Source organism: Lissotriton vulgaris, chromosome 3_1 (genome assembly GCF_964263255.1).
Source record: "Lissotriton vulgaris chromosome 3_1, aLisVul1.2, whole genome shotgun sequence".
Classification (NCBI taxonomy): domain Eukaryota; kingdom Metazoa; phylum Chordata; class Amphibia; order Caudata; family Salamandridae; genus Lissotriton; species Lissotriton vulgaris.
Genome location: NC_141689.1, coordinates 1802363061 through 1802387854, shown reverse-complemented (window position 1 = coordinate 1802387854; position 24794 = coordinate 1802363061). Strand labels below are relative to the sequence as shown.

At 43.4% G+C, this 24794-nt stretch overlaps 1 protein-coding gene across 1 annotated transcript in view; it reads right to left on the bottom strand.

Annotated features, from left to right (window-relative positions):
- Positions 1 to 24794, bottom strand: part of TBC1D9 (TBC1 domain family member 9) — a 385175-nt gene that overhangs the window by 194373 nt on the left and 166008 nt on the right. The window contains exon 3 of the mRNA XM_086962231.1: positions 4150 to 4268. Within this exon, the coding sequence (XP_086818357.1) occupies positions 4150 to 4268 (119 nt within the window). The remainder of the gene's footprint in view (positions 1 to 4149; positions 4269 to 24794) is intronic.

The following is a 24794-nucleotide window of genomic DNA, read 5'->3' as shown; positions in this document are numbered from 1 at the left end:
ACGAAACTTGGAAAAGTCGAGGAGATTGAGAAGGTCACCGGACCAACACATTGGGTCTCACCCCTTGTAATCCCAGCCAAGCAAACTGGGGTGATTAGACTCTACGTGGACATGCATCTCCAGAACAAGGCCATTCAGCATTAAAGGCACATCACCCCGACCATGGCAGACCTCAACGGCGCATAATCATTCTCAAAACAGAACCTCCTTGCCGGCTACCAACAGCTGGAGCCGGACCCTGACAGCTGGTATATAATGACATCCTCGACCCACATGGGCCTCAGGAGAGATTGGAAGCTAAACTTTGGCATATTCTAGGCGGCAGAGAGGTTCCAGCAGACCACCTGGGAAACCCAGGGGTCCTAAACATCAGTGATGACATTCTGATCTTTTCTGAGACCCTGAAGGAACACCATGTGCGGCTCAGAGCAACGCTGGAGAGGTTGGCTGGCTGTAGCCTTACGCTAAAAAAGCAGAAGTGTTCCTTCTACAAGAATTCAATTGAATTATTTGGATATGTGTTTTCAAGAAAAAGGCTGAGGGTAAACCCCATGAAAGTACAAGCGATAAGAGCGGCGCTAGTTCCCTGGAATGCCACAGAGGTGAGGAGCTTCCTTGGGATGGCAGCCTACTGTGGCCAGTTTATCCCAAACCTGGCCATTTTGTCCGAACCCCTGACAGCCCTGATGAAATCAGACTCTACCTGGGAATGGTCGGAACACACAGACCAGGCATTTCACCAGGTGAAGGATGCACTGCTCACAAACACCACTAAGGCAAACTTCGAACCCCAGCAGAAGACAGAACTTGTTGTGGCTGGAGGCAGTCCTTTGCAGGAGAAGCGTGAAGGGTCATGGGTTCCCATTGCATATGCCAGCAGAGTGCTTTCAGACTTTGGGACATGGTATGCCCAGATTGAGCAAGAAGCGCTGGCGATCCAATGGATGTTCCACCACTTCCAATTGTACTTGTGAGGACAACAGTCATCACCGACCACAATCCACTGGCCCCGCTCTTTGCGGGAATGTCTATACTTGCATTCACGCATTCAGCGGTGGGATGTGCAGTTGCAGTCTTGTTTGATATTGTGTACTGCCCTAGGGGGAACAACCCAGCAGACTACCTATCCCGTCACCTCAGAAGCAGCCAGGCGATGCCCAGAGTGAGGAAGATGCAGCGGCAGAAGGATTTGTGTGAATGGTTGTGCATGACACCTGCCATGATCCCTGTTGATGGGGAAGTCACGAAAGCGACCATGTCAGAAACGTGTCTATCCACGGCCAAGGAAGCAGAGAATTTTTCTCGACTTGGCTGTGTCGTTGACTCCAGTTGAACAGGTGGCAATTACTCAGCCTTCGAGGGTCAGAGAAGAACTGAGCCCCACTAGCGAAAGACTGCTGTTGAGGGAGGAGGTGTATTGTGTTACCCCAAAGCCTGTGGGATGGGGTTGTTGACCTGGCTCACCAAGGTCACCAAGGAGTGGTGAAGCCAATGGCGCAACTGCGAGACAAAGTCTGGTCTCCAGGAATGCACACCATGGTGGGTGAGAAGCTGCAGGGTGACACCAGTAGGGATCCACAACCTGGCTCGAGTCATCATAGATTTTGGAAACTTCCCTGATGGCATCTTACAGCTGTGATAGTGAACAGTAAGTCCAAATACCCAGTGTTCGTGCTGGTGCAGTCCACCTCGTTCTCAAAGTTAAAGTCTGTTGTGGGGAAAGTATTTTCTATGCTGGGACTTGCTGAAGAAGTGAAGACTGACAATGGTCTCCCATATCAAGGGCAGGATTTTCAGGGGTATCTCTCCACTCTCAACAACAAGCACTGCAAAGTGACTCCATAGTGGCACCAGGAAAATGGAGACGTGGAGCGTTTTATGTACACGTTGAATAGTGCACTTCACAAAGGTGTAGAAGAAGGCAAGGACGTGGAGTGCTGCCTTCACTGGTTCCTGTGGGTTTATCAGCAGACTCTGCAAAACACCACAGACTGTGCCCTTATGGATTTTCTGAAAAGGAGGTCCACCAGAGACTGTATTTCAGTAAGACCCTGGTGACACTGGATGTGCAGGCAGCCCGGGAAAAAGGAGAAGCAGCAAAAGTCGTGCCAGCCAGCACTGGCCATAGTTGACTAGGTGTTTATGAGGGAATGCCACTCAGGGTGGACGTTCCATACGCCTTTTGAGAAGGAGATATGGAAGATTGTAAATGTCCAGGGATCCATGGTCACTATTCAGAGAGGTCGCACCACAGTGTCCCGGAATGTGTCCTGGTTCCAACAGGTGTCACCTGTGCTCCAGGAGCAGCAGGATGAATTGAGGGGACAAGACAAGATGCTGGCCGAGGAAGCTGCGGCAACCCTGGTGATGCTGGTACATAACTCCACCTTTATGACCACCAGGATAGGTCATTGCCTGGTAAGGTTGTGATCACTAGCTATCACCCTCAACCAGGTGCCCCGGCTAGGCCAGGTACTTCGGTCACCACACCGGCTGGTGCGAGAGAGAATGGTGTTCAGAGCCAGAAGTATAGACTTTATCCCCCCCACCCGGCACCCAGCGAGAGTTTAAGAGACTGTGTGTGATTTATATTTGATGTTTTTCTAATAAACGTTGGGAGGGATGTAGAGTGCCACCTGGCCTCTACCATAGGTTGTATTGCATGCACCCGAGGGTTGGGTGTGATGAATAAACTCTAGAGCGCCCACTTGAATCATCCCGCCTTCTGCAGTGTACTGCGTGTGCGTCCATATATGCGTTGCTCCTGTACAGAGGCCTACTGTACAAGCTGGAGCCACAAGGACTCAACAGCTTCCAGTTTATGATTTGAGCTTCCAACAGAAATTGGAGGATTTTCAGTTACCAATGCTCTCTATATCAGGCCTTAAGGCTTTTGACTGTTTTCTTTGAAAATGCCTACCAACATTAAGCCTGACAATCCACAGATAAAGGAATAGGGAAAATGTGCATTTGTGATTGTTCTTTCATTTTCCTCAAACGTGTAAATTGTTTTTCCAAACTGGAGAAATACCTTCTCTATTCCTGTACAAAATATGAAGATGATCCAAGCACTTTTAAACTGTAAACTGCACCAGTTATTCCTACTTTTTTCGTTTTAACTTTACATAGGCGTTTTGTTTTTTGCTATGCATTGTAAATGCTAATGTATATCACAAAGTTACAACATACTGAGAATTTACAGGATCTTCATTTGGCACGTTCATACCACTCATTTGCCCGCCCTTCAACACAGTTGCTGCGCAAAAGTCAGTAACCAGATGCATTTTCCACAGCTGTGATTGTCATCTGCACCTGCACAAATCTATAGATTCTGAAAATCAGCATTTGTCATTTGTGAGCACAGATGCCACTTATTTGCACACTTGCGTTGGCAAAAGATTTTGTGGATGAGGAACGTTATATTTACCCCCTCTTTACTAACCGGCACCGGTGTAATATGTTGCAGTGGAAAGACCAGCGCAGCAGAGACATGGATAGTCATGAGTAGGGTAATTATACTGAAGAGTTAGTACCTTTCTCAATGTACGTGCACTGGTGGAATAGATTCTCCAAGAAACCTTAAATGCCACTTGTGGTTCTGAGTGCTATAGTTTAATTAGGCATGTATTTTTGTAACAGTCTTGTACAGTAGATCTTAACCTTTAAACTTCTGTGGCCCCCCACTGAATCATTACTGGAATATGATGACCCCCAAACGAGTCATTATTGGAAACTGATGTCTCCCACTGATTCATTATTGGACTCTGGGGAACCCCACAGAGTCATTAAGGGAAACTTGGGTCCTCCGGCCTAAGCAATTTCTATGACTTGAACTTCATAACAATACACAAAAATATAAAAACAAGTATTTACCAAACAAATGCTGAAATATTAAAATATTTTACTTTAATTCAAAATCAAATATAGAAAAAGTTCACATCTTTAGATTTGCTTATTTATTTTTATTTCAAATTCCTTCACATTTACCCAGCCAATTTAAAAGTGTAAATGTTGCTCTTTTATGTAAAGCATATTTTATTAATCTGATCAAATTATTTAATTTGCTAATATTCATGGAGACCCCGAGTAGGAGACAGTGCCTCCCTGCCCCGACATACACAGTGCATGCAGTTACATCATGTGCAATACCTGGATCTTTCCTTTCACAAACGTGGTGATATCATTTTCATTCTCAAAAATAGAAAGCGTCTGCAGCAGATTCTGCTCAAGAAATTCCCAGTGTTCGGTGATTTCCTTCCTCGAGCCTCCTGTACAGAGAAAAAGAAAGTTTGTTCATCGACCTTCACCCAAGTTGGTGTCAGACAAGACAATCTGCATCCACTTTCATTTCACATCATACTTTCATTCCACTGAGACTTTAACTCTTCATGAAAATTCATACACTAAATAAAGAAAAATGTGCTCGGTTCTGATTTTTTAATTTTTTTTTTTTTTACAAATAATGGAAACCACTAATTCCAGAAGGCTCTCAGACATTGAGAATTCAGCAATGAGCAGATGAAATGTGAAGGCTGTGCTCCATGATAGATGCTCACGGATGTCTCTGCATACTAATTGTACCCTTCAGGATCGTACTTGCCCGTTCCAGAGAGATATTGGTAACCATAAATGCTAAATGTTCATTTACGAAGTCAAACTAGTGCCTAAAAAAATCTTCGCTCTCATTGTATTCCAGAAGTAGACACCTTTAAGAAAATGCCACTAACCTATTGCAAATTTTGGAAAAGGTCATGCTGAAAATGATAATCTACAACAGTATTGGAAAAGTCACTCGCCTGGTATAGTAGAAAGAACAAAAGTTTAAACACCATGAACGGGGACTTCTTTCCACCAAAGAGAGGACAAGCTCACGACACTATGAAGATGTCAGTTTGGCGACGAGTAAGTGCATGGATAGTGGTTGTATGTGTGATTTATATCCTGAAAACACCAAGGAAAATATGGTTCCTTCATTCACATTCTTCCAAATTAGTTAGACCACTTTAATACTGGTCTGAAGACTGACATCACATTACAGCATCAGCTCCAAACATGGAGGAAAGGGAACCAAGCCTCTAAGTGGAGAGCCCAAGATGCTCCAGTCCTCTAGAACTGAACTAGAAGTAAATGCTTCCTGCAGACTTACATCCTACATAGCAGCCTTTTAGGCACATGGGGCTCCATTTCATAAAATCTGCCATATGTTGGGGACTTCAAACAAAAACGAGAAAATTATGTTATTTGAAAAAGTTACGCACATCTGGGTATGCGATTCATATAAATTCCTCCCATAAACTTGAATTGACTAACCCTATGGGTGTGAAGACTCCACGTTGTATAGATTCGCATGTAGGATTAGGAAACCAGTGGAATTCAAAAATATCTTGAGAATTCCATTTTTCTTTTCAATGGAAAATATTTTCTGAGAAATTAATTACCTCACTTCATTCACACAATTACTGAAAAATGTACACGTGGTTCATTGACTTCTAACTTTTGAGATAAGTGTGAAAACAGAATTACAAGTGTTTGTTAAAAGCCACAAGCTAATGAGAGGGCGAAAAACTGTGCGGGTTCATGCTAGAAATAGTGTGAGAAACCTTATCTCTTCACTTCCATTTAATATCCCTGGCCACTCCTCAGAAATATGCTTGGCAATTCCCACTTCCACAAACCTAAGTGGTCCTTACACAGGAAGTAAGTATGCTCACTTATCAAATGTTCCATACATGTAAATGGTACAATCGTGTAGTTTAGACATTTCTATCATTATAAATCACAATAGCGCTGAATATGGCTTTTTCCAAGCACAAGTCACATTTGTACATTTCTGCCTAAAAGAAGGTATAGTCGATCAGGTCCATGATGCTTTTAACACCTTGCAAGAGGCGCAAATTTTCACGCTGTGCGGGCGATTTGAATACTGGGCGGGATTCGGACGGCCAGGGGCCGTCCTCCGCACACGCCCACCGTGACGCATGACGGCCGGGGGCGGTCATGAGCATTTAAGGGTTAAAGGTGACAGTTATTGTCTTTGCACAAGCTTGCAAGAAAGTGGGCAGAACAAAACTGCCTTCTCTGTCACTTCTGCAAGAGAGAAACCAACATTCGATTCTAGACCTTAATGACTCACGTGCACCTGATGTAATGGCACAGTTCGTGGCCCCTATGGATTTGTATTTACTAGAAGCACGGTGGGTGACTCCCAGCTGTTCCTTATCATGGGCCATCATATAGATTGGTAGCATCTTAATCCAGGTTCACCCAGGCTTGGTGGCCGTCAGGAAGCGCTCAAGTTCCAAGTCGCCCACAGCAAATCCTAACACTAGCCTAAGGGTGATTATAGCTAGCCATGTCTACTTCTAAAAGCCTGTTCTGAAATAAGTAGCAATATATACATTTATTTTAGGGTTTTGATATAGCATGGATGTAGCAACAGGGAAGGAGAGGCAGAGTGCTTCAAAGAGAAATTTTTCTATTTTAGCAAGAGCATGGCAAATATGAGGAGTGGAAATTGAGCAGGACTGTGTGTGGAATCTGGTTTAGAAACATCTTAGAAACCAGGATGTGATAAGAAGAGGGAAAAAGAGGATGTACATTTATGACAATTATAGCACACCTTCGGGTCGGATTTTTACTTTGCAAATATATTGATAATTAATCAATTTGCCCACGAACACACTATATTTTTGGTAAAGTGTAGAACAGAAGAATTAAAGCAATGAACACCGCAACAAAGGCATTAGTTAACATATGTTCTAAAACCTGTGCGTCAGCCTTCTCTTTAAGGCCACCAGCTACAGGTCAAGCGGATGATGTAGGTGTTTGTACCCTCATGATGAAAGCCCTACATCTGTGAGGCAGGCTGTGTTGACAGTAACAAAAACCCATCACAGCACCCACTTACCCAAGATAGATTTTGGTGGTCAAACAAATGCCTCTTCCAGGACACTGAGATCCAGCGTCATGTTTACTAAACACCGTGTTGCTAAGTACAGCGATTTGGAGCCCATTATTGATCCCTAGTTGAGGTCAGAAGTAGACAGAGGCCTGGGGGCGGTTCCATGCAGGATCCTCCCTGCAGCACTATAGCACTTGAACGAGGTCGCATTCACTGACAATCTTTAAAAACCAACACACTCACCGAGCATTATACCAACACGGTTAAAACTCTCAAATTCACTAGCCCTAGGCAGAAAGGACTATTTTAACATTCCAGATGTCTGCCTCTCCAATATTCCTTGGTCTATTCGATGAGGTCCTACTAACTGTTTTCCATCACAACTTTGCACAAGCGCCCCAGGAATAGTCTTACATTTCATGCTACCATCAAGTTGGCTGGCTCTTCTTCAGAAACAGTGGCATATACATGCGACTGATACTTTTATTCAAAGCAGTGAATGGAATGATTCCCAGCTGCTTCTCTGACACCCTTTCTCTCTAAAAGCGAGACTGGACCCTCAGCTCGACAGATCTTAACCACCTTGTTACACCAAAACTGCAGTGTGCTGTCTCCTCATTGTGGTCATTCTACCTGTAAGTCCCTTTTGATTGGAGCTCCCAACCACTAGACCTGTGATCGACCCCCTCTCTCCAAGAGTTCAAAAAAAGCTCAGAAGAGTCACTTTGTAGCTAGAGGGACACGTTACTGTCCCACACTGCTTTAAATATGTAGATTTCATGTTTGATTTTCACACTGGTTTTTGAAGCATTATATTCTGACGTGTCACTGTCTTTGCCAATATCTTTACAACAATCAACATCACAACTCTTTCTGTTCAGCTTTATGTTGACCCTGCTTCCCTCAGTGTTCATTGTACTGCGATTGCTGTTATGTAAACGCTTCTGATCGAAATGTTACTGATGCCGAATAAGTATTATTTTATAACAATTGAGTGGTGATGGCAGTGTTTCGTAACAGATGAGACGTGACGCCACAAACTGAAGTTTCAATTAAAGACACAATAGGTCAACCGTGTCATAAAGGCCTCTCTCAACAGAATATTAGAGCCTGGGAACAATTACAAGATAGACAGGAATGGGAACACCTCGTCCTTGTCGCAAAATGTCCAAGAGTTAACTCCAGCAACCTTCATTCATATAACCTTCAAGTTAAAATGCTTCCGTTATTAGGAGTGATTGAAATGCAATTATGGTACAATACAAACCGTGTCAAGTAGTGGGTCATTTCAGCAGGCGGCTGCAAGTGGGAGGGCGACTCTAGGCTCATGGCGGCCCTGGGCAGGGAGCGATGATAGGGGGCCCCGGAAGAGGTGGTCCGGGCGGGGCGGAGCACAGAGGCCAGTGAAGGGGGGGTGGGGGTGGGGGGGGGGGGTAAGGGTGTTTGGAAGTGTAACAGAGCCGAAGGCCACAAAATCCCTGCCAGGAACCTCCACTCAAATATGTATCCATCCTCAGAGGATTATTATATCAAGGATATATATTGGCAAGGCGGCCCCTGGGGTTTGGTGGCCCTGTGCAGGTGCACAGCTTGCACATGCCTAAGGCCGCCCTGGGGCGATACAGACACTCATTTGGGGGCACAGGCCTTATTTTTTATCACCATGGTTTGACCCAGAGCGACAGACAGAAAGGTAGGAGGAAGAGAAAGATGGAAATGCAGTGTTTAAGGGAGAAAGCAGAAAAGAAAAAGAGTCTGCAAGAGTGAGATACACAGGCACAAAAAGTAGAATGATGGAAAAAGAGGTATGAGGTGGAACCTAGAATCTGGCAGAGCAAGTGACGTGCTCCTGAAAACATTTTTGGGCTCCTGCACTTATGGGTTGTTTAACAACTTAAGACTGCCACATAGTGAAACTGAGCTGGAAGCTTTCAATACATATCAAAGTCCTATCGCAAAATTGGGGATACCTCTTGGGATACAGCACTTCAGGGGAAGGGATGGAGAAAGACCAGACTCAAAAACGCACTCAGTATTCTGGCTGTTTAGTTGAATAAGTGTTGATTGTAGCAGGAGTTACTTTGGAAACAAAGATGTTGCAGAGATGTAGAGAATGCTGAAAAATCGGAATCACTCACGACCAGGAGAAAATCAGGGTTGCCATCAAGATTGAAAACTATTAACATTACTGACATAAACTGAGATCAAAGTGTGCTATGAAAACGGGGCGTTGCTCCGAATGGCACAGCGGGCTCCAGATGTGCAGCCAGGTTAATGCAAGGGGTCTTATTTCATTACAATGAGCAGTCATTCTTCCTAAGTTAAGAAGCATCCTTTTTTCAGCACCACTGCTTGTTTGGAACCAGACCCTATCTGCACTGATTTGCTTCTGCTCCCTCATTCAACGACAGCCCCTCTGCAGTGGGGGGGAAACAATGTTCTCTGGATGCTGACAGTACACAGAAGAGCTGCTTTGCTGCCACTGTTGAAATGATAGTTTCACTAAAGAACCATGACCACATGACCTATCCCCTAGAAGAAGAAACTTAATTAGGTTTCTACATCAGTTGAGCTGAACTGTAAGGTCATGCTCCAACTGGACAAGTGAGAAATGTCCATCTCCCATTGATACTGTTTTAGCATCTTTATCTACCTCCTTCCTTTTTTTTCTGTTTTTCTCTCTCTTGCTCTGGGTCAAAGTCTGATCATAAAAAATAAATTGCTCACCACAAGGACTTTCATACAGAGGCAAAAAAAAAAAAAAAAAAATCAAATAAGACTTTATTTCGGTTAATATTTCAAACCATAAAAAGTACATGCATTGATTACATTTTCAAAATTGCACAACAATACATTATTAAAAACATTATACACAAATATCGTTAAAAATCATCATCATTGTTAGTTAGCAAAAGTGTCCTACTGGTCCTGATCATAGATCTAAGCAAGTTCTTATTCTCAGTGCAAGTTTTAAAAACGACAAAATATGGAGTACACAATCCTGGTGCAGGAGCTGCAAATACATGAGGGCAGGTCTAATTTGTTTAAAATCCAATGTTCTCAGCAAATCAACAAGAAAGTAACGTCTGGGATAATCATAAAACCTACATAAAAATATAAAATGTAGCATGTCCTGAGGAGACTTCCCGTCGCAGCCACAGGGAGCTACAAGTTTGCTAAAAATGTCTGATTTGGGTCTTATTAAAAGCTGCTGAAAAGTGTTAAATCTGAACCTGGTCAGCAAGAACTTTTCATGTGAGCTAAAGGCGCAAGCCAGGTAGGGCTCCATTCCACCACACGACTTTAGCATGATAAACTTTCTGACACTTGGTTTCAGCACTTCCACACTTTCTCTGTCCGCCAATTTAAACTTGAGAAAGGCTCTTTTGACCGCTGTTATGTCCCCCTTCACAATGCCACTCGGATGGGAGAACAGTTTAGGGCACCCCAGCATTTCAAAGCAAGATTTCAAGTATTTTAGCCAGGGGATGCGCATACAGCTATCCTGAGATGTTACATCCCGTACAATCTGGTGAGTGAGTGGTATCTCTTTGTTAAGCCACAGAGAGACCCAGCAGGTCAGGGGCTTCAGTGCAAGATTATCGCATAAAAACGGTGTCCCTAACTCCTCATGCACAACAAGGTTCGGGGTACTCTCGGGAACACATAGTAATCGTTTAAAAAAGGTGTTTTCGATAACCTGTAATTGAGTATTTGACACATAGCCCCACAGTTCACTACCGTATACTGCCGTCGCTACAGACTTGGCATTATATAACTTAATCATTGCAGTTATTGGTTTCTTTCCTATCTTTTTCGCAAGATTAAGGATAGTTCCATTAACCCTCAACATATCATTTTTCTTCTTCACCAGATGAGGGGCCCAACTTAACTTCGAGTCAAATAGCACACCCAGATAGGAAAAAGTCTCTGTTACCGGAATGGGGCTGTCATCAAGCTTAAATACAAAGTTCTTTCTTGGGCGTTGGCCAACCTGCATTATATAGGACTTGGAATTATTGACCATTAAATCCCTATCAGACATGAAAACATTAAAAGCAGTTAAAAGTGCCTGAAGCCCCTTCTCCGTACGCGAAATTAAAACCGCGTCATCCGCGTATAACAGCACAGGGATGCCCCTTCTTCCTACTCTAGGGCAGTCAGCCTGTATAGATTGTAGAGCTGCATCCAAATCGTTAATATAAAAATTAAAAAGAAAAGGGGCAAGAATACATCCCTGACGTACTCCTTTATTTATCATAAACTTGTCAGTGGTGTCCCCATTAGATGAATATCTTACATTGGCACTAGTTTGATGGTGCATATCCACCAGGAAGTCGACAATCCCAATGTCGACTCCCCTCGCCCTCATGTATTGCCACAGCCTCCCCCTGTTGACACAGTCGAAGGCTGACGACAGGTCCATGAAGGCGAGGTGGATCGTGCCCTTCTGGGCCACAGTGTATTTGCTGAGTATGAGGAATAAATTAAGACACTGAGTAATCGTAGATCTGCCCTCACAGAATCCATATTGAGATATAGACATGACATTATTTGCAGTTGCCCAACTAGTGATTCTCCTCAACAGAACTCTCCCGATAACTTTAACCTTTGAATCAATTAGGGAGATTGGACGGTAGCACGATGGGCTACCCCTGTCTCCCTTTTTGAAAACCGGGACAATGGTTGACACCCCCCAGGTCACTGGGCATCCTACCACTGTGGCAGCATTAAAAACCGCCAACAGGATAGGGGCCCAGAAGTGTGGTCTGGACTTAAATAAATCAGGGGGGATGCCATCTGGGCCGGGAGCTTTGTTTGATGTCAGACCTTCTATGGCTTCAAACACTTCGCCACACTCAAACCTAAGTACTCCTTTAGATTCACTGGGATAGCTCTCACCAGTACCAGGGTCGGCTGAAAAATACAGAGATTCAAAGTGACGAAACCAGTCCTCTTTCATTATACAGCACTCCAACCCATCCCCCGGTTGTTCTGACAGGAATGGTTTTTTTACTAACTACCAGAACTTCGTGCTACTATTTAAAGTTTCTGGGTCCAAAAGCTCATTCCAGGCCTCCACACGCAAAGTCTCCTTATGTGTTTTAAGGGAGGACTTATAAACTTTGCGGCAGAGTCGGATATTCTCCTGGTTCCGTGGTACATCTGCCAATGCTGCCTTCAGGTTACGGGCAGCTTTTGAGCACTCTTGGTTAAACCACCTTGGCCCGCATTTCTCTAAGTTTCCCTTAGATGGTTTCGTGAGTAACCCTGACACTTTCCCAGCCAGAGCTTGATACGCATTAAGGACCCCCACCGGATCTGTCCCTGTACAGTTAACAATTTCATCTGCACAGGATTCCTCTATAGTTTTATACAGAAGGTCTGGGGTGATAGTTGACCACTTTAAGCACCGCCTCCCCTCAGTCGTAGTCAGATTGCTTTCTAGGCGTAAGGGCATGACATCTGAGAGGCCAAAACCCCTGAGACATACCACAAGGGGGTTATGATCACTAAACTCACTTTTGCTAATATCAAAGGATTCTAAGAAAGGCAACAAAACTTCAGAAAATAGCATGTGGTCAATAAAGGTGCCTCTACCATGCCCCTTAAAAGTCGGAGTGTCGAAGCTTTTACCGGGATCTCTAATTTCCATGCCCATTGTTAAAACTAAATCATTCATCATGGAATTACAAAATTCACCCTCTGCTGTATGAGCAAAATGTAGCCCATCTGCTCTATTGCAGTTTAGATCCCGTATACATTTCCTAAGGGGATCGCCACAGAGGTGCACATTGAAATCTCCCATGACCATTAGATTAAGGCTGTGTTTCTTCATGGAGACATTAATATATTCATCTAGTACAGTCAGTTCGTTAAGTGCTAGGGTGGTATTAGTAGCATTGTAAAAGTTAACCAGTCCAACCCTATTACTTTTGGCAGACAAAACAATACCCTGGACACATAAACGTTGGACATTAATGGTGAGGATACTTGAGGTTATCAGAACAGAAACAAAGATCACCAATCCTCCCTTTGTTCTTCCTCTATTAGATGAAGTTGCTGGCACAGAGAACGCTTTATAACCTTCTAAGAACATTTCACACTCCACATCCCAAGTCTCTTGGAGACAGATAACCTTAAATTGTTTAATGAAGGAAACCCATTTTTCATCTGCCATTTTAGTTGCTAGACCCGCAACGTTCCAAGACACAATATTCATACATTTATTGGGCTCCTGTGGGTTGGTAGAGTCAATATTGCATGTAAGTTCAGCTACATTTAATCCATCCTTGCCCACAGGTACTTTATGTCAGTCACACATATCAAGACCGGACAAGAGTTCGTATCTGTTATGTGTGTTGACATTATAGGCCATCTGGCGTTGCCCACCAATATCAAGTCTGTTCCCTGGGTTAGATGGAAAACCTAGCCCGCCAGAATTAACTACATTGTATGTAAATTGCAACCCATTATTCCCAATGTTCGGGGTCAGAGTATCAAACCGAGATGTTGGCCTACTCAGTTGTGGGGATGCCGTACAAAGGTGAGCATAAAAATAGCCCAGTGGACGAACACAAATACTACCCTCATTGTAAACCAAGGATGCAGCTCTCAGCAGCACAGTTGCCACATGTTGGGGGTGTCTATACAGAGGCAATTTTGGGGATACAATGGCCCAGACCCAACAAGAAGAAACACTCACAAGGAAGTTACCGATCTAAATGTCAGTTCAGCTTGACCCTAAGATCTTGCCCCAATTGGACAAGCAGGAAAGTTGCTATCACCACAGTTGAGTAACATGAAAGATGGCAACAAAGGCCCATGGCTAGTGATGTCCCTAGTTAAACAAAGGATGTCCTGTCAGAATGGACCTAAACACCTCCCGGCACTTCTCCAGCCCCATCAACCACACAAACGTGTCACACAGCAGCAGCAGGAAACATATTGCTCTAGTCATCACTAATACCCATTGGGCCACAGGAAGAAACTCACAATAGTCAGTGTCACCGAGCATTTAGCATACTTGGGTCACTAATACTCTTAATACAAACAGCCGCAGCACCTGAAAAGTCATGCAGGTAGAACTTGAGCAGTGTATCGACACATCCACTACTGAAGTGAAGGCTAAATCAGAAGAGCGGTTCTAGACATGTTTGATGGAGCTTCTCCCACAAGAATGAAAACGCCAAACATCTGTAAATTATCCAACTACAGAGGACACTGGATTCATTCACAGAGGTCGAAAGGATCCATTAGAGAGACACCACAATTTATGTAAAATTACATCAAACATAGTTACATGGTGCACATCCTTGTACTGGCACGGCCTTGGTGTGTCATTCGGTTCCAGTACTTTGCAACTTGGTTTCAAAGATTGTATTGCAGATTGGAGTCTAATTTGGTTTGGGAATTGTGGTAAGTAGCAGGCAGTAAGAAGATATTCGTTTTTTTGTCGTTGATTATTACATGTGTTATAGTTTTGTTGGGTATGGGCGGATAACTATCTGTACTTCTGGACTAAATGTATTTTGTGGCTTCTGCATTGCCCAGCAGGTTTGTATTTATGTGAATGAAGCGAAGTAACCGTTGGTGCTGCAAAGTCGTGATGTCCACTTCCTTGTTTACCTGGACTGTGCTAGTTGGGTGTATGGATTCGGTTTAAGCATGTACTGTAAGTATGGTGGTATGTCTAGATGGTATTCTGGAATGCTGTGTGGTCACGCTGATTTGTTGCTTGTGTGATGCGTTATAATTATGCTGTTCTATCTATTTTGTAGGTGGTTATGTTACTGTAAAGTGCTGTTGAGCCGCCTAACACCCTTTCAAGCTGTGCTTAGTGTGAGCGCTATTTTCCGTACAAATTGTTCTTCTGAGATGATATGTGAAGCATTGCTGAGGACAGATTTTCAGCATAGATTTTTTTGTGCTACTGAGTGGCCTGCATCTTGGCACTTTAAGGGTTTTGTCTCCCGACAGACTAGTGACGTTCAAGACAGAAGTGTTGTTTTGGTTATGAAATTGGCAGATTTAGGTAGTGCATTGGTCAAAAGTTGGGTTATCAGCACTTGGATCCAGTTAGATACTGCATTGTAATCTCTGGTGCCCGCAACACTGCTGGGTTATGTTTTTCTGGAATTCGTGGTGCCTGGTGAAACAGGCAAGATTTAGGAACTTTCATCGGGAATAGAGATTCAGGTTAGTAATGGGGCGGTCTGGGATCTTTACACTCAATGACACCCAATATCATGCCACGTAGCCAATTTAATTAGGCATTTCAACCCATTTCCAAGAATAAAAATGCTGTTAAAAAGGGTTGGGGAAATGGATTAGTTGGAAACTCAGAATACGTTAATAAAACTTATATACAGGATAGTAAAACGTATTTTCATTCAGTTAGTGTGCCACTGTATGTAATATTTCACTCCAAATTAAAGCCAATCCCAAACATGTAAACTCTTTCAATCATTTAGAGTGCCATTTTGAATTAATGTTGCTCCACAAATGATCATGTGAATGAAAGGGTTAATTCTGAGAATCTATTCTATTTGTCCTCGTCAGGAGTCGATTCCAGAACATCACAGGCTGCTAATTAACTGCAAAATTATACAAACATTGACAAAGCAAATAGATCTCGGTCTTTTAGAGCTGGGATCAGGGTTGGACTGGGCAGAAAATAGGCCAGGGCACCAAATCAAAAGAGGCCTCTATTAGAGAATCAGATAGCTAAAAAAGTGGACAGCATTTGCAAATCAGGGACGTTTGGAACTTGCAAAGGCAAGCTGTACAGGTGTTTTGCAAGGTGCAAGGACTACATGCTTTTGTGACTGTTGCAGTCAATAGTTGAGGTAATATCAGACATGTAAACAGTAAAAACCGGCCACCAGACCCTAAAACAGGCCACAAACACCCAAAGAACCATTCCAAACACTGACCTATCAACACCAGCCCTTCAGGTACTACCAGATTGTCCTATAGGCCAGTTCAACCCTGGCTAAGATATTGTTTTTGTGCCAATAGTTTTTACACTACAAGGCTTGCAATGTTGACATTTCTGTGAAGAATAACCATTCTAAGATAGCTACAGATGCACACACATGTAGTGACAGGTGCACATGCATGCAGAGTAATGCATGTTTGTGCATGCACTATGGCGACAGAAGCAATTTGAAATGTACCTCTTTACCATTGTGGACAGACATTTTAGAATGATACATTTTTAAAAAAGTTAACCCAAGTGCGCACAAATCAGAAAAAAAGGAAATGAGCAGCCCAGCAGCCATTTGCAGTTGCCAACCTTAATAAAAAAGAATGTAACAAAGCTGCAGGAAGGGGAGTCGAGGCAGGGACTAGGGAGCATAGGGCGAGGAAGAGGAAAGAATGAAAAGAGTGCGCAGGGGTTGGAGTGAACAAGGAAACAAACTTCCATGGTGTGATGAATCTAAAATGAAAAAAGTCTACATTAGTACAGAGTGGAAGGCTAGAACTATTCCGATCAGAAGACTGCAAGACCGAGATACTCCTGCGCAGGCCAGAAATGCTGCAAGGTGTTCAATTCTTTAGTAGGCGACATGTTCTACAGAAGGAAAAGACAAATTGGGCTCCTTTCCTTCAAACCTCTTCCGAGGGATGTTACAGTCTCTGTCTCTGAGATGGTGGATGTTCTGAGCCTCCAGCAGCGGTTACCCTCATTTCCCAGAGAGAAAGTCATTTCTTTAGTTATTTAAGCATCGAAAAATGTTCGACTCCTGGGAGGCTTCTTCTGTCCCATTAACTCTAGAGACCACTGATTCCTTTCAATGTTTTCAGATACTTCGAAGTGTGAATCTTAACCTTGGGTTTGACACATCCAGGAGCCCCCAGGGTCCTTCTCAACTTTTTTTTACTTTCTAAAGTTAGCACATAAACTCATTTATGGACCAGTCCTAATTCAGTTTGCACTGTCCCTCACAATTACATTTTCACGAGTACCCCGAGCAGGAGGCTTTCAAACAAGGGCACATCAGGTGACGCGTTAGCTCCCTTTGTGGTTTATTATCTCAGACTGTTCAGTGTTTCTAAAAAGTGAGGTCCATAATGTATTCAGTTCAATCGTCCAATTCTTGCCTTTTAGCCTTCATTATTCCATTAGTACAAAATGTATCATCAATATTTCAATAGGTTACATCATCGGACGGATAGAAAATGACTGGTCAATTGTAGTATTAAATAAATTATACTCTGAACACAGCTGTATGCCAAGTAACTTGCACGTGTTTGTCTACAGTTAAACTGTACAGTAAAATATTTTTCTATGATCAATGCATAAACTATGTAAAGTTTATTCTTTTATACGCAGGAATTATTTAACAATTCACCTATTTAAGAAGTTGCGAGAAGTTATTCAACCTATGCACTTATTCATTGACACATTTAATGCCCTTCCGGAAATGTTTTATTTGAACTATCACGGTGTCGAGATTGTACACACCTGACCGAAATGAGTAAGTGTGCGATACATCATGATGAGAGACTGCACTCAATATGCCTCAATAAATTCTAAACGTTTCCAAATAGGATTAAGAAAGCACGAATCTCGATTCTCATTCAAGCTCTCGGATCAATCCATAAGAGTGGGCGGCTCTCAGGAAGGTGGCCAAGCTTATTCAAACACTTAAGTGCACAATAAATAGAAAACAAGTATAATATTTACAGGGGAAGACCACATATAGAGGAAAGAGGCAAGTACATAAACATAACTCTGGATAAGGGGGAAAATAGACCATAAGATACACTACGGGTGGACCAGAAAACTAACAAAGCACAACTTTGGAAATCAGGTACAAACATTATGATGGAAAAACGACATCACTATGACACAACTTTGTGGAAAGCAAGGGAGATTCATGAAATACAATCAATGATTCATGAAGCTGATAATGGGGGTTCCCGACATGGAATCTTATTATCTGACTTTCTATATCATCATCTTCCGGGGTGGCTTGTTGATGCGCCTAGTAGGGATAACGACTCGCTGAGGGAGTGTCATAGAAATATGGACCAGACACTGCTTCTGGAGTCTGGTGGTGGTTGTCCCAGGCCTCAGTACTTGGCTTCCCTGACGTCCCTCATACGTGACGTTGCTGAGAGTGGTACTAAAAGTGTCACTTGTCGCTGTAGAGGCCCAACCACAGGTAGTGAAAAACTTCCACAAATTGTTTGCTGAGACTTAAGTGTGTTGACAGATAATTACCAGTTATAAACGATGGGTGACTTATATGAGGGTGAAGCCTTTATGACACTTGGCAAGGCCAGAAAGTAGTCCAGAGTAAATAGAACATTGGAATGTTGGGAGCTCCATTGAAAACAATGGAGTGCTCTGGGCTTATAATGGCTGGTATAAGCCTGGAGCTCCAACATTCCAATGTTTCTTTGTTCACAGCTCTAGCTGTGAACAAAGGCTTCAGGGAACCTGAGGGGATTCCAATCCCCTCACGCTCCCAAAAGGCTTTGTTTTTTTTGTTAGAACATTCTGTCCTCTAGTGACAGAATGTTCTAATAGCCTTATAGCCCTTCGTAGATGGACTATACCGCTATTAAAGTCCCTCTCCCTTGTTAAAGGCCCTCGCCTTCGGCTCGGGGCCTTTAACGCTGGAGAGGGCCTTTAATAGCCGGTATAGCCCTCTACGGCGGGCTATAAGGCTATAGTACAGATCAGATTTTGCTGTATGTTAGAATGACTAGAGAAGCTCATACTACTCAGCAAGGTTTTCCCTTCCCTAACACTAAGTGGATGTCCTTTATCTTCGCTATAATGGATACTTACTCACTGCACTCAGATCAGAATTGGAAAGACTTCTCTATTCTGACAGTGGATTCTGATTGAAACAAATTCTTAGTCTGTAGAAAGAAAGTGTTGAGTTCTGCTGGAATCCATCTCACTCAATTCAAGTTGCTACTTGACCCCTGCAGTTATACATGGAACATATACAGCCCGCTCTAAATGTTATCACCAATGTGGAATGGATGAAGCGGACTTATTATTTGATCGCGCACAGTGGTAGCGGAGTACTGGCGGGAGACAGTGACCAAACAGAAATGCGCAGCAGGGACTCTAATTACTCTGACCCCAACAAACTGCCATCCGAGATCTAAGAAAGGCAACACACTACAGATTCACAGCATTGGGTCTCCTGGGGTCAACACTGGCAAAACTACGTTTTAGCAGTAGGAAATAAGATGACACCTGGTTTGACTCTAGCTGGTCACACAATATGAATGAATGAATTTATTGTTTGGTTACTCAAAACCATTACATTAAAAACACATTAAAAACAGAGTGCAAAATTTTAAAAGATTTAAAACAACAAGTTAGTCAGCTGATAAGTCTGTATAGTGAATCCCGGGCACTGGCAAGCTCAAAAGAATGGTATCTGTGCAAGGGCAGCCCCGCCTACAACTGCAAGGTCTTTAATCATTTATGCCCTGTGTAGCCATCAGCTTGGCCCGTGTCTGTTGGATAAACTTTCCAAAGGAGGCCATTTGTTTTACTATAGTCAATGTGTATAGTTGATGGACCGCCTCCTTTGCGGTGCGTGTCCCCATTTGTCGTAGAATTGGCCTAAGGTAAAGGTTGCGTGCTGCGCGCAGGGCCGGACAGCAAAGTAATAGATGGGCCAGCGACTCTCGTTTGTAATTGCAGAGTCTGCATTCCGGAACTCCCAGACCTGTCAGTTCGAGAGCGTATAGTTCTTTAATAGGCAGAGGGTGTAATCTGTAGGCTAAAATCATGTGAAGGGCAGAGCGGCCCACCGCCTGTTTGAGATGGTGTTTGGGATTATGCACTGTGTGCGGCAGGCATAGGGACTCATGGAAACCTCGTTTTGCCAGTGACTCCATATCCATTTCCCGGGAACGGGTGCGGACTTGTTTTTTGATGGCATTTTTAATTGCTGCATAATTAACTAGCTCAGGGTTCCAATGATCGGTGGCCAGATTGAGGAGTTCCTTCGCCATGGTGAAGGTGGTTGACCAAGGGTTCCCGGGCTCCGTAAAAATGTATTTCAGAACTGCCTTCAGTTACTTGTCTTGTGCCGCTATAACGAGATAGTAATATTTACACAGGGCAGCCATCTCTTCCAGTTTTTGTTGGTTAAGCGAAAATTCTAGGCGGACAAGGGTGTTTCTGGTGCACGTCGGTAGTGAGAATAATTTCTTATAAGCTCTGCAGTTGTTTTTTTCCAGTTCCCTATTAAGTTTACCCGGGAACGCTTGTTGGGCGTAATTGAGGGCCGGCATTAGGTTTGCTTTGAGAACTCTTTGGATAGCCATTGTCGTTGGGCTATGTAGAGTGGCACACAATATGCGAGACGCTCCTGTTGTGTTGGAAACAGTCAGGAAGTTAGAAGTCATGTGACTGCAAGTTATTTCTGGAATTTCCAAACTACAAGGCCACAGCCTTGTGATTTTTGGTTCGAAAAACGCTAAATAAAGACCTCTAATGCATATAAGTAGCTAGAATACTGTTATAAAGGCAGTGGCGACATTTCCCTAGGATAATGGCAACTCACTCTGTGTTGGGCGGTCTACATACTTGCTCATTTGAATTCAAATTGAGGAGAACATGGTGGCGGTTAATACTGGGATTCTGTAGGAAATAACTTGTCTCCTATCTGCTGGTAAGACTGCACTGGCTTCTAATATGGAAATGACTTTAGTTTAAGAGTTTGTGAATTGCACACAGCGTTTCTGTGATCAACGACCTTTTTTAAAGTCAATAACTTGAACAATTCTTCCCTTCTAACCTGTTATGATTGAACTCTGCATCACTCCTGTATATTCCAAGAGGCGTAAGGCACATGCAGGCGGCAGAGCCTTTTCAATATGCACAGCCATGATCTGGAATCTATTACAAGTTCGGATAAAAAAATGAAGCAATTATTTTAATTCCAAGGACATTTTAACATGTCTGTTGTGTAAGCAACCCTTTCTAAAAATATTCTTTCAGTCAGACTTTAAAAAATGTTTTTAAATCTGATTCTCCATTTCTTCAGAATCTGAGTGGTATCGCCAGTGCCGGGCCGGGCCACATCACACCCCCGCCCCCGCCCCACATTCCCCGCGCCCTCGGGATTAACAGGTGAACTATATAAACGCACCAAAATTAAATAAAAAATAAAGAGACGAAAGATACATTGGGTGGAGGATACAGGCCCAGATTGCATGCGAGGAGAGAAGAGGAAGTCAGACAAAAAGTTATATTTGTGTAGCAAACGCCGTTAATTACTGTTCTAAATTGGTAATGGTAACAGAACTGGAGTCTCAGCATCGGCAGATCATAAAGAAGCATTGGCAAAGTAAATGGGTCTCGCCTTTGGGACCTACATGCTTCCCAATCCCAATGCCTTTTAGCCATGCTGGGAGGCATGGAGAAAAGCCTACAAAAAAAGATGTGATGACACAGCTGCAACATTTTGTAGGGGTGTGAATGCTTTATTACTCATGCACACCTACAAAATCAGACTAGCATCATTTTTAGGTTTCGGCTACCGTTGCACTGCGTAAGCAGTGGGCGGAGCTGAAATCTTATGTCTGTAATATGGGGGCCTGAACACGCCCCTCTCCTCCATTGGCTGGCCTCGTAAATGCTGGCCAGCCATTGGAGGAGAGGAGCGTCACTCAGTTCAGGGCCCGCCTTGACGCGATTCGGGGGCGTTTCTGGGTCTTCTTTAAGTCCCGCCCTCTCCTCTTCCCATTGGCTGGAATTTTACCTTCCAGCCAATGGGAAGGGGAGAGGGCGAAAAACACGCCCCCGAATCTCAAATTTACCTTGTTTGCCATGGCGCCTTGTTCACGCCCCTCGCTCCTTGTTGTACAGCTGGAGTTGCTTTCTTCCATATATTTTGCCATTGAGGGCTTCCGGTGACATCAAATTCATAGTCCATAAGACAAAAGGAGCGAAAACACTCTATTGTGTTGTGTTTTCATTGATGTTTGCAAAACAGAGCTTAGGTTTGTTTTTGAAACCCACCAGAACGTGTGATCTGTATGTGATGAGAGTAACTACTAGTCTGCTCAGAAGCATCAGCCACGGAAAGCCTGCTGACATGCTACTGTTTGTAAAGATACATATGCTTGTTTTTGGCAGCGAACATGACTTGTGAGCTGTATTTCTATGTGGTGGGTCGGTGTCCCAGCTAAACTCATCCACGCTGACTTTGTTGATGCACTTTCTCTGGTGTTGAAGAACATTTAGATTAACTAAACCATAACTTATAACTTGTGGCTTGTAGGTTTATGTGGTAGGAGTTCCAGTTGGGCAAAGTTTATTTTTTGATAGTCGCATCCACCAAATGTGTGCAAAGACTGGAGGTTGAGTAAAATCAGACATGCCCGGAGTCAACGCATGTGCAATGGTTCTGCACTCTTTTTTTTGGGCAAAGGGTTACATCATGCTTGTGAACATTTACAAAAGTATACAGCACTGAAGCTTGTGCGATGTACAGTTGATTTTGCTTAATAACTCAAGAAAGGCTAAACGACAATTCATTAAGCAAGAAAAGGCAAAGAATAAAGTTTACACTTTGCGCCTGCAAAATGTGGTGTTCTTTGTTCTGAAGTATTTAACCCCTCTTTAGGTCGAGCCTGGGCGGTGCATGCGCTGTTTTACGAGGCATGTTGCATTCGGGTATAGACTTGAAGCTCCGCCCACTCTGCACCCATATTTTTCATTGGCTTGTGGCATTGTCCTTTGTAAACTGTGGCTTTTTATTGGTCAATAGTCTTCGTAGTCCCTCTTTAGTACTACCTTGTCTCATCTTGTAAACTCCCATAAGAACTGGCCTTCTTAAAATGTGTTGTTACTCGGTAGGCTTTAATTACAGTTTACAAGCACTAAATTGTTTTCACCTTCCTGCTGTTGCAGACAAGACATGCTCTCTCTCAATGCTTTTTCATTTTTAGGTTTCGGCTACCGTCGCACTGCGTAAGCAGTGGGCGGAGCCGAAATCTTATGTCTGTAGTATGGGGGCCTGAACATGCCCCTCTCCTCCATTGGCTGGCCTCGTAAATGCTGGCCAGCCATTGGAGGAGAGGAGCGTCACTCAGTTCAGGGCCCGCCGTGACGCGATTCGGGGGCGTTTCTGGGTCTTTTTTTAAGTCCCGCCCTCTCCTCTTCCCATTGGCTGGAATTTTACCTTCCAGCAAATGGGAAGGGGAGAGGGCGAAAAACAAGCCCCCCCGAATCTCAAATTTACCTTGTTTGTCATGGCGCCTTGTTTGCGCCCCTCGTTCCTTGTTTTTTTTTTTGAGCGCGATTATCCGGCCTAATTGAGGCCACGGCAAGTTCCGACCTCGCGGATCTCTAGGGATTAACGCCTCGCGATCAGACAGGACAAGCGCGAGGCCACGTCTTGGACCTGAAAGCTATGCGCGCGCGAAGGATATTTAGCAAATTGGGGGGGGCGTTATTTTGCAATTGGCGGGGGGAGCATCCTTTTGCAATTGGTGGGAGGGGGCAGAGCATCCTTTTGCAAGTGGGGGGCCTCCTTTTGCACAACGCCACGGCAAGTGGGCTTTTCTAAACATACAGCACTGTTGGGAGCAACAGCTTTCATATGTTGAAAATTCTACACTTGGCGCGAGTCTGAAGGCAGCTTCTAATGATATAAACATGCAGGCATCAAGAAATGGAAATCGTCAGGGGGCGGGCCTAAAACACAACTTCGTGTCACCTTCGGTCAATAAGAACATTTTTAAACTGTGCCAGTATTTTCGAACACTTACTTTTTGCATGGGAGTTCTCATATACTCAGTATGACAACACCTGCAGATGCGCCATTTACCCCTCAGTTTGTCAATCACCTCGTGTCATGGCTCCGCTGCTTCAAAGAGCCCGAGGCGCACAAGTCTACGCATCGGATCTGCGTTGTTCCTGTCCAAACGAATTCGTTTTATCACTAGTATTTACATTCTCAAGGTTAATCCCCAGACAATTTGACAAAATAACAAGCTGCTTGGGTGATACCAATGCATCTGTTTTATGTTGTAATCTCCGTGGACCAGCACTCAAGAACCTACACCCTCCCCCTTTGCAGTGTATTTATTAGAATGGATTTAGAAACAAATACAAATGTATGTGCTCACCTTTGCACGGCCAGGGCACACTGCCCTGATGCTCCGGCCCTAAATGTTGGTTTTTCTCAAGTTTCACAGAAGCGATTAATTAATCAACTTATGTCTGGGCCGCCGCAGGGTGTTTGGATTTTAAAGTGTCGCTGTTTTCCTCTTTTGGATAATATAACATTGATTGGTTCTCCTATCCCATCTCACACTAGTGTGTGGAGTCTTCCCGTTTTGTTAGTAGATGTATGTAATCTGAAGACTGTGTGCATAACATATTTACAGTTATAAACTGACCGATAAAATCATGAAGCAGCACAGCCTTGCTTACAGTTTTGGTACTCTCCAGGGGTGCATGAGGGTATGAAGTGGGTTTCAAGACCTAGCTCTGCCTTCACCTGCGCAGAATGCTCCAGTGTAACATTATATCATTTTCTTGAAAATCGGTGTAGTTACTCAAAAGCAACAACTTCGTCATGGCCCTGTCCCATTTGCGAGAGATTAAGCTATCGGAATTGTAAATAACAATGCCATTTATTTATTTATTTTCAAAACCAACACATAAATAAAAATGTTGTCATTTACAATGCCAATAGCTCAAACTTTTCAAAAGGCGAAACCATTGCATTGTAAATGCTTGTTTTATTTTCCGATGTGAGATGGATCAGTAAATAAAAAATAAACAAGCATTGGAAATGCAATAGGGCTCGCATTAGGAAAGTTTGAGCTATTGGTCTTATAAATTTTTTTTTTTTTATTTATGTGTTATTTTTTAAAATAGCTAAATTATTAT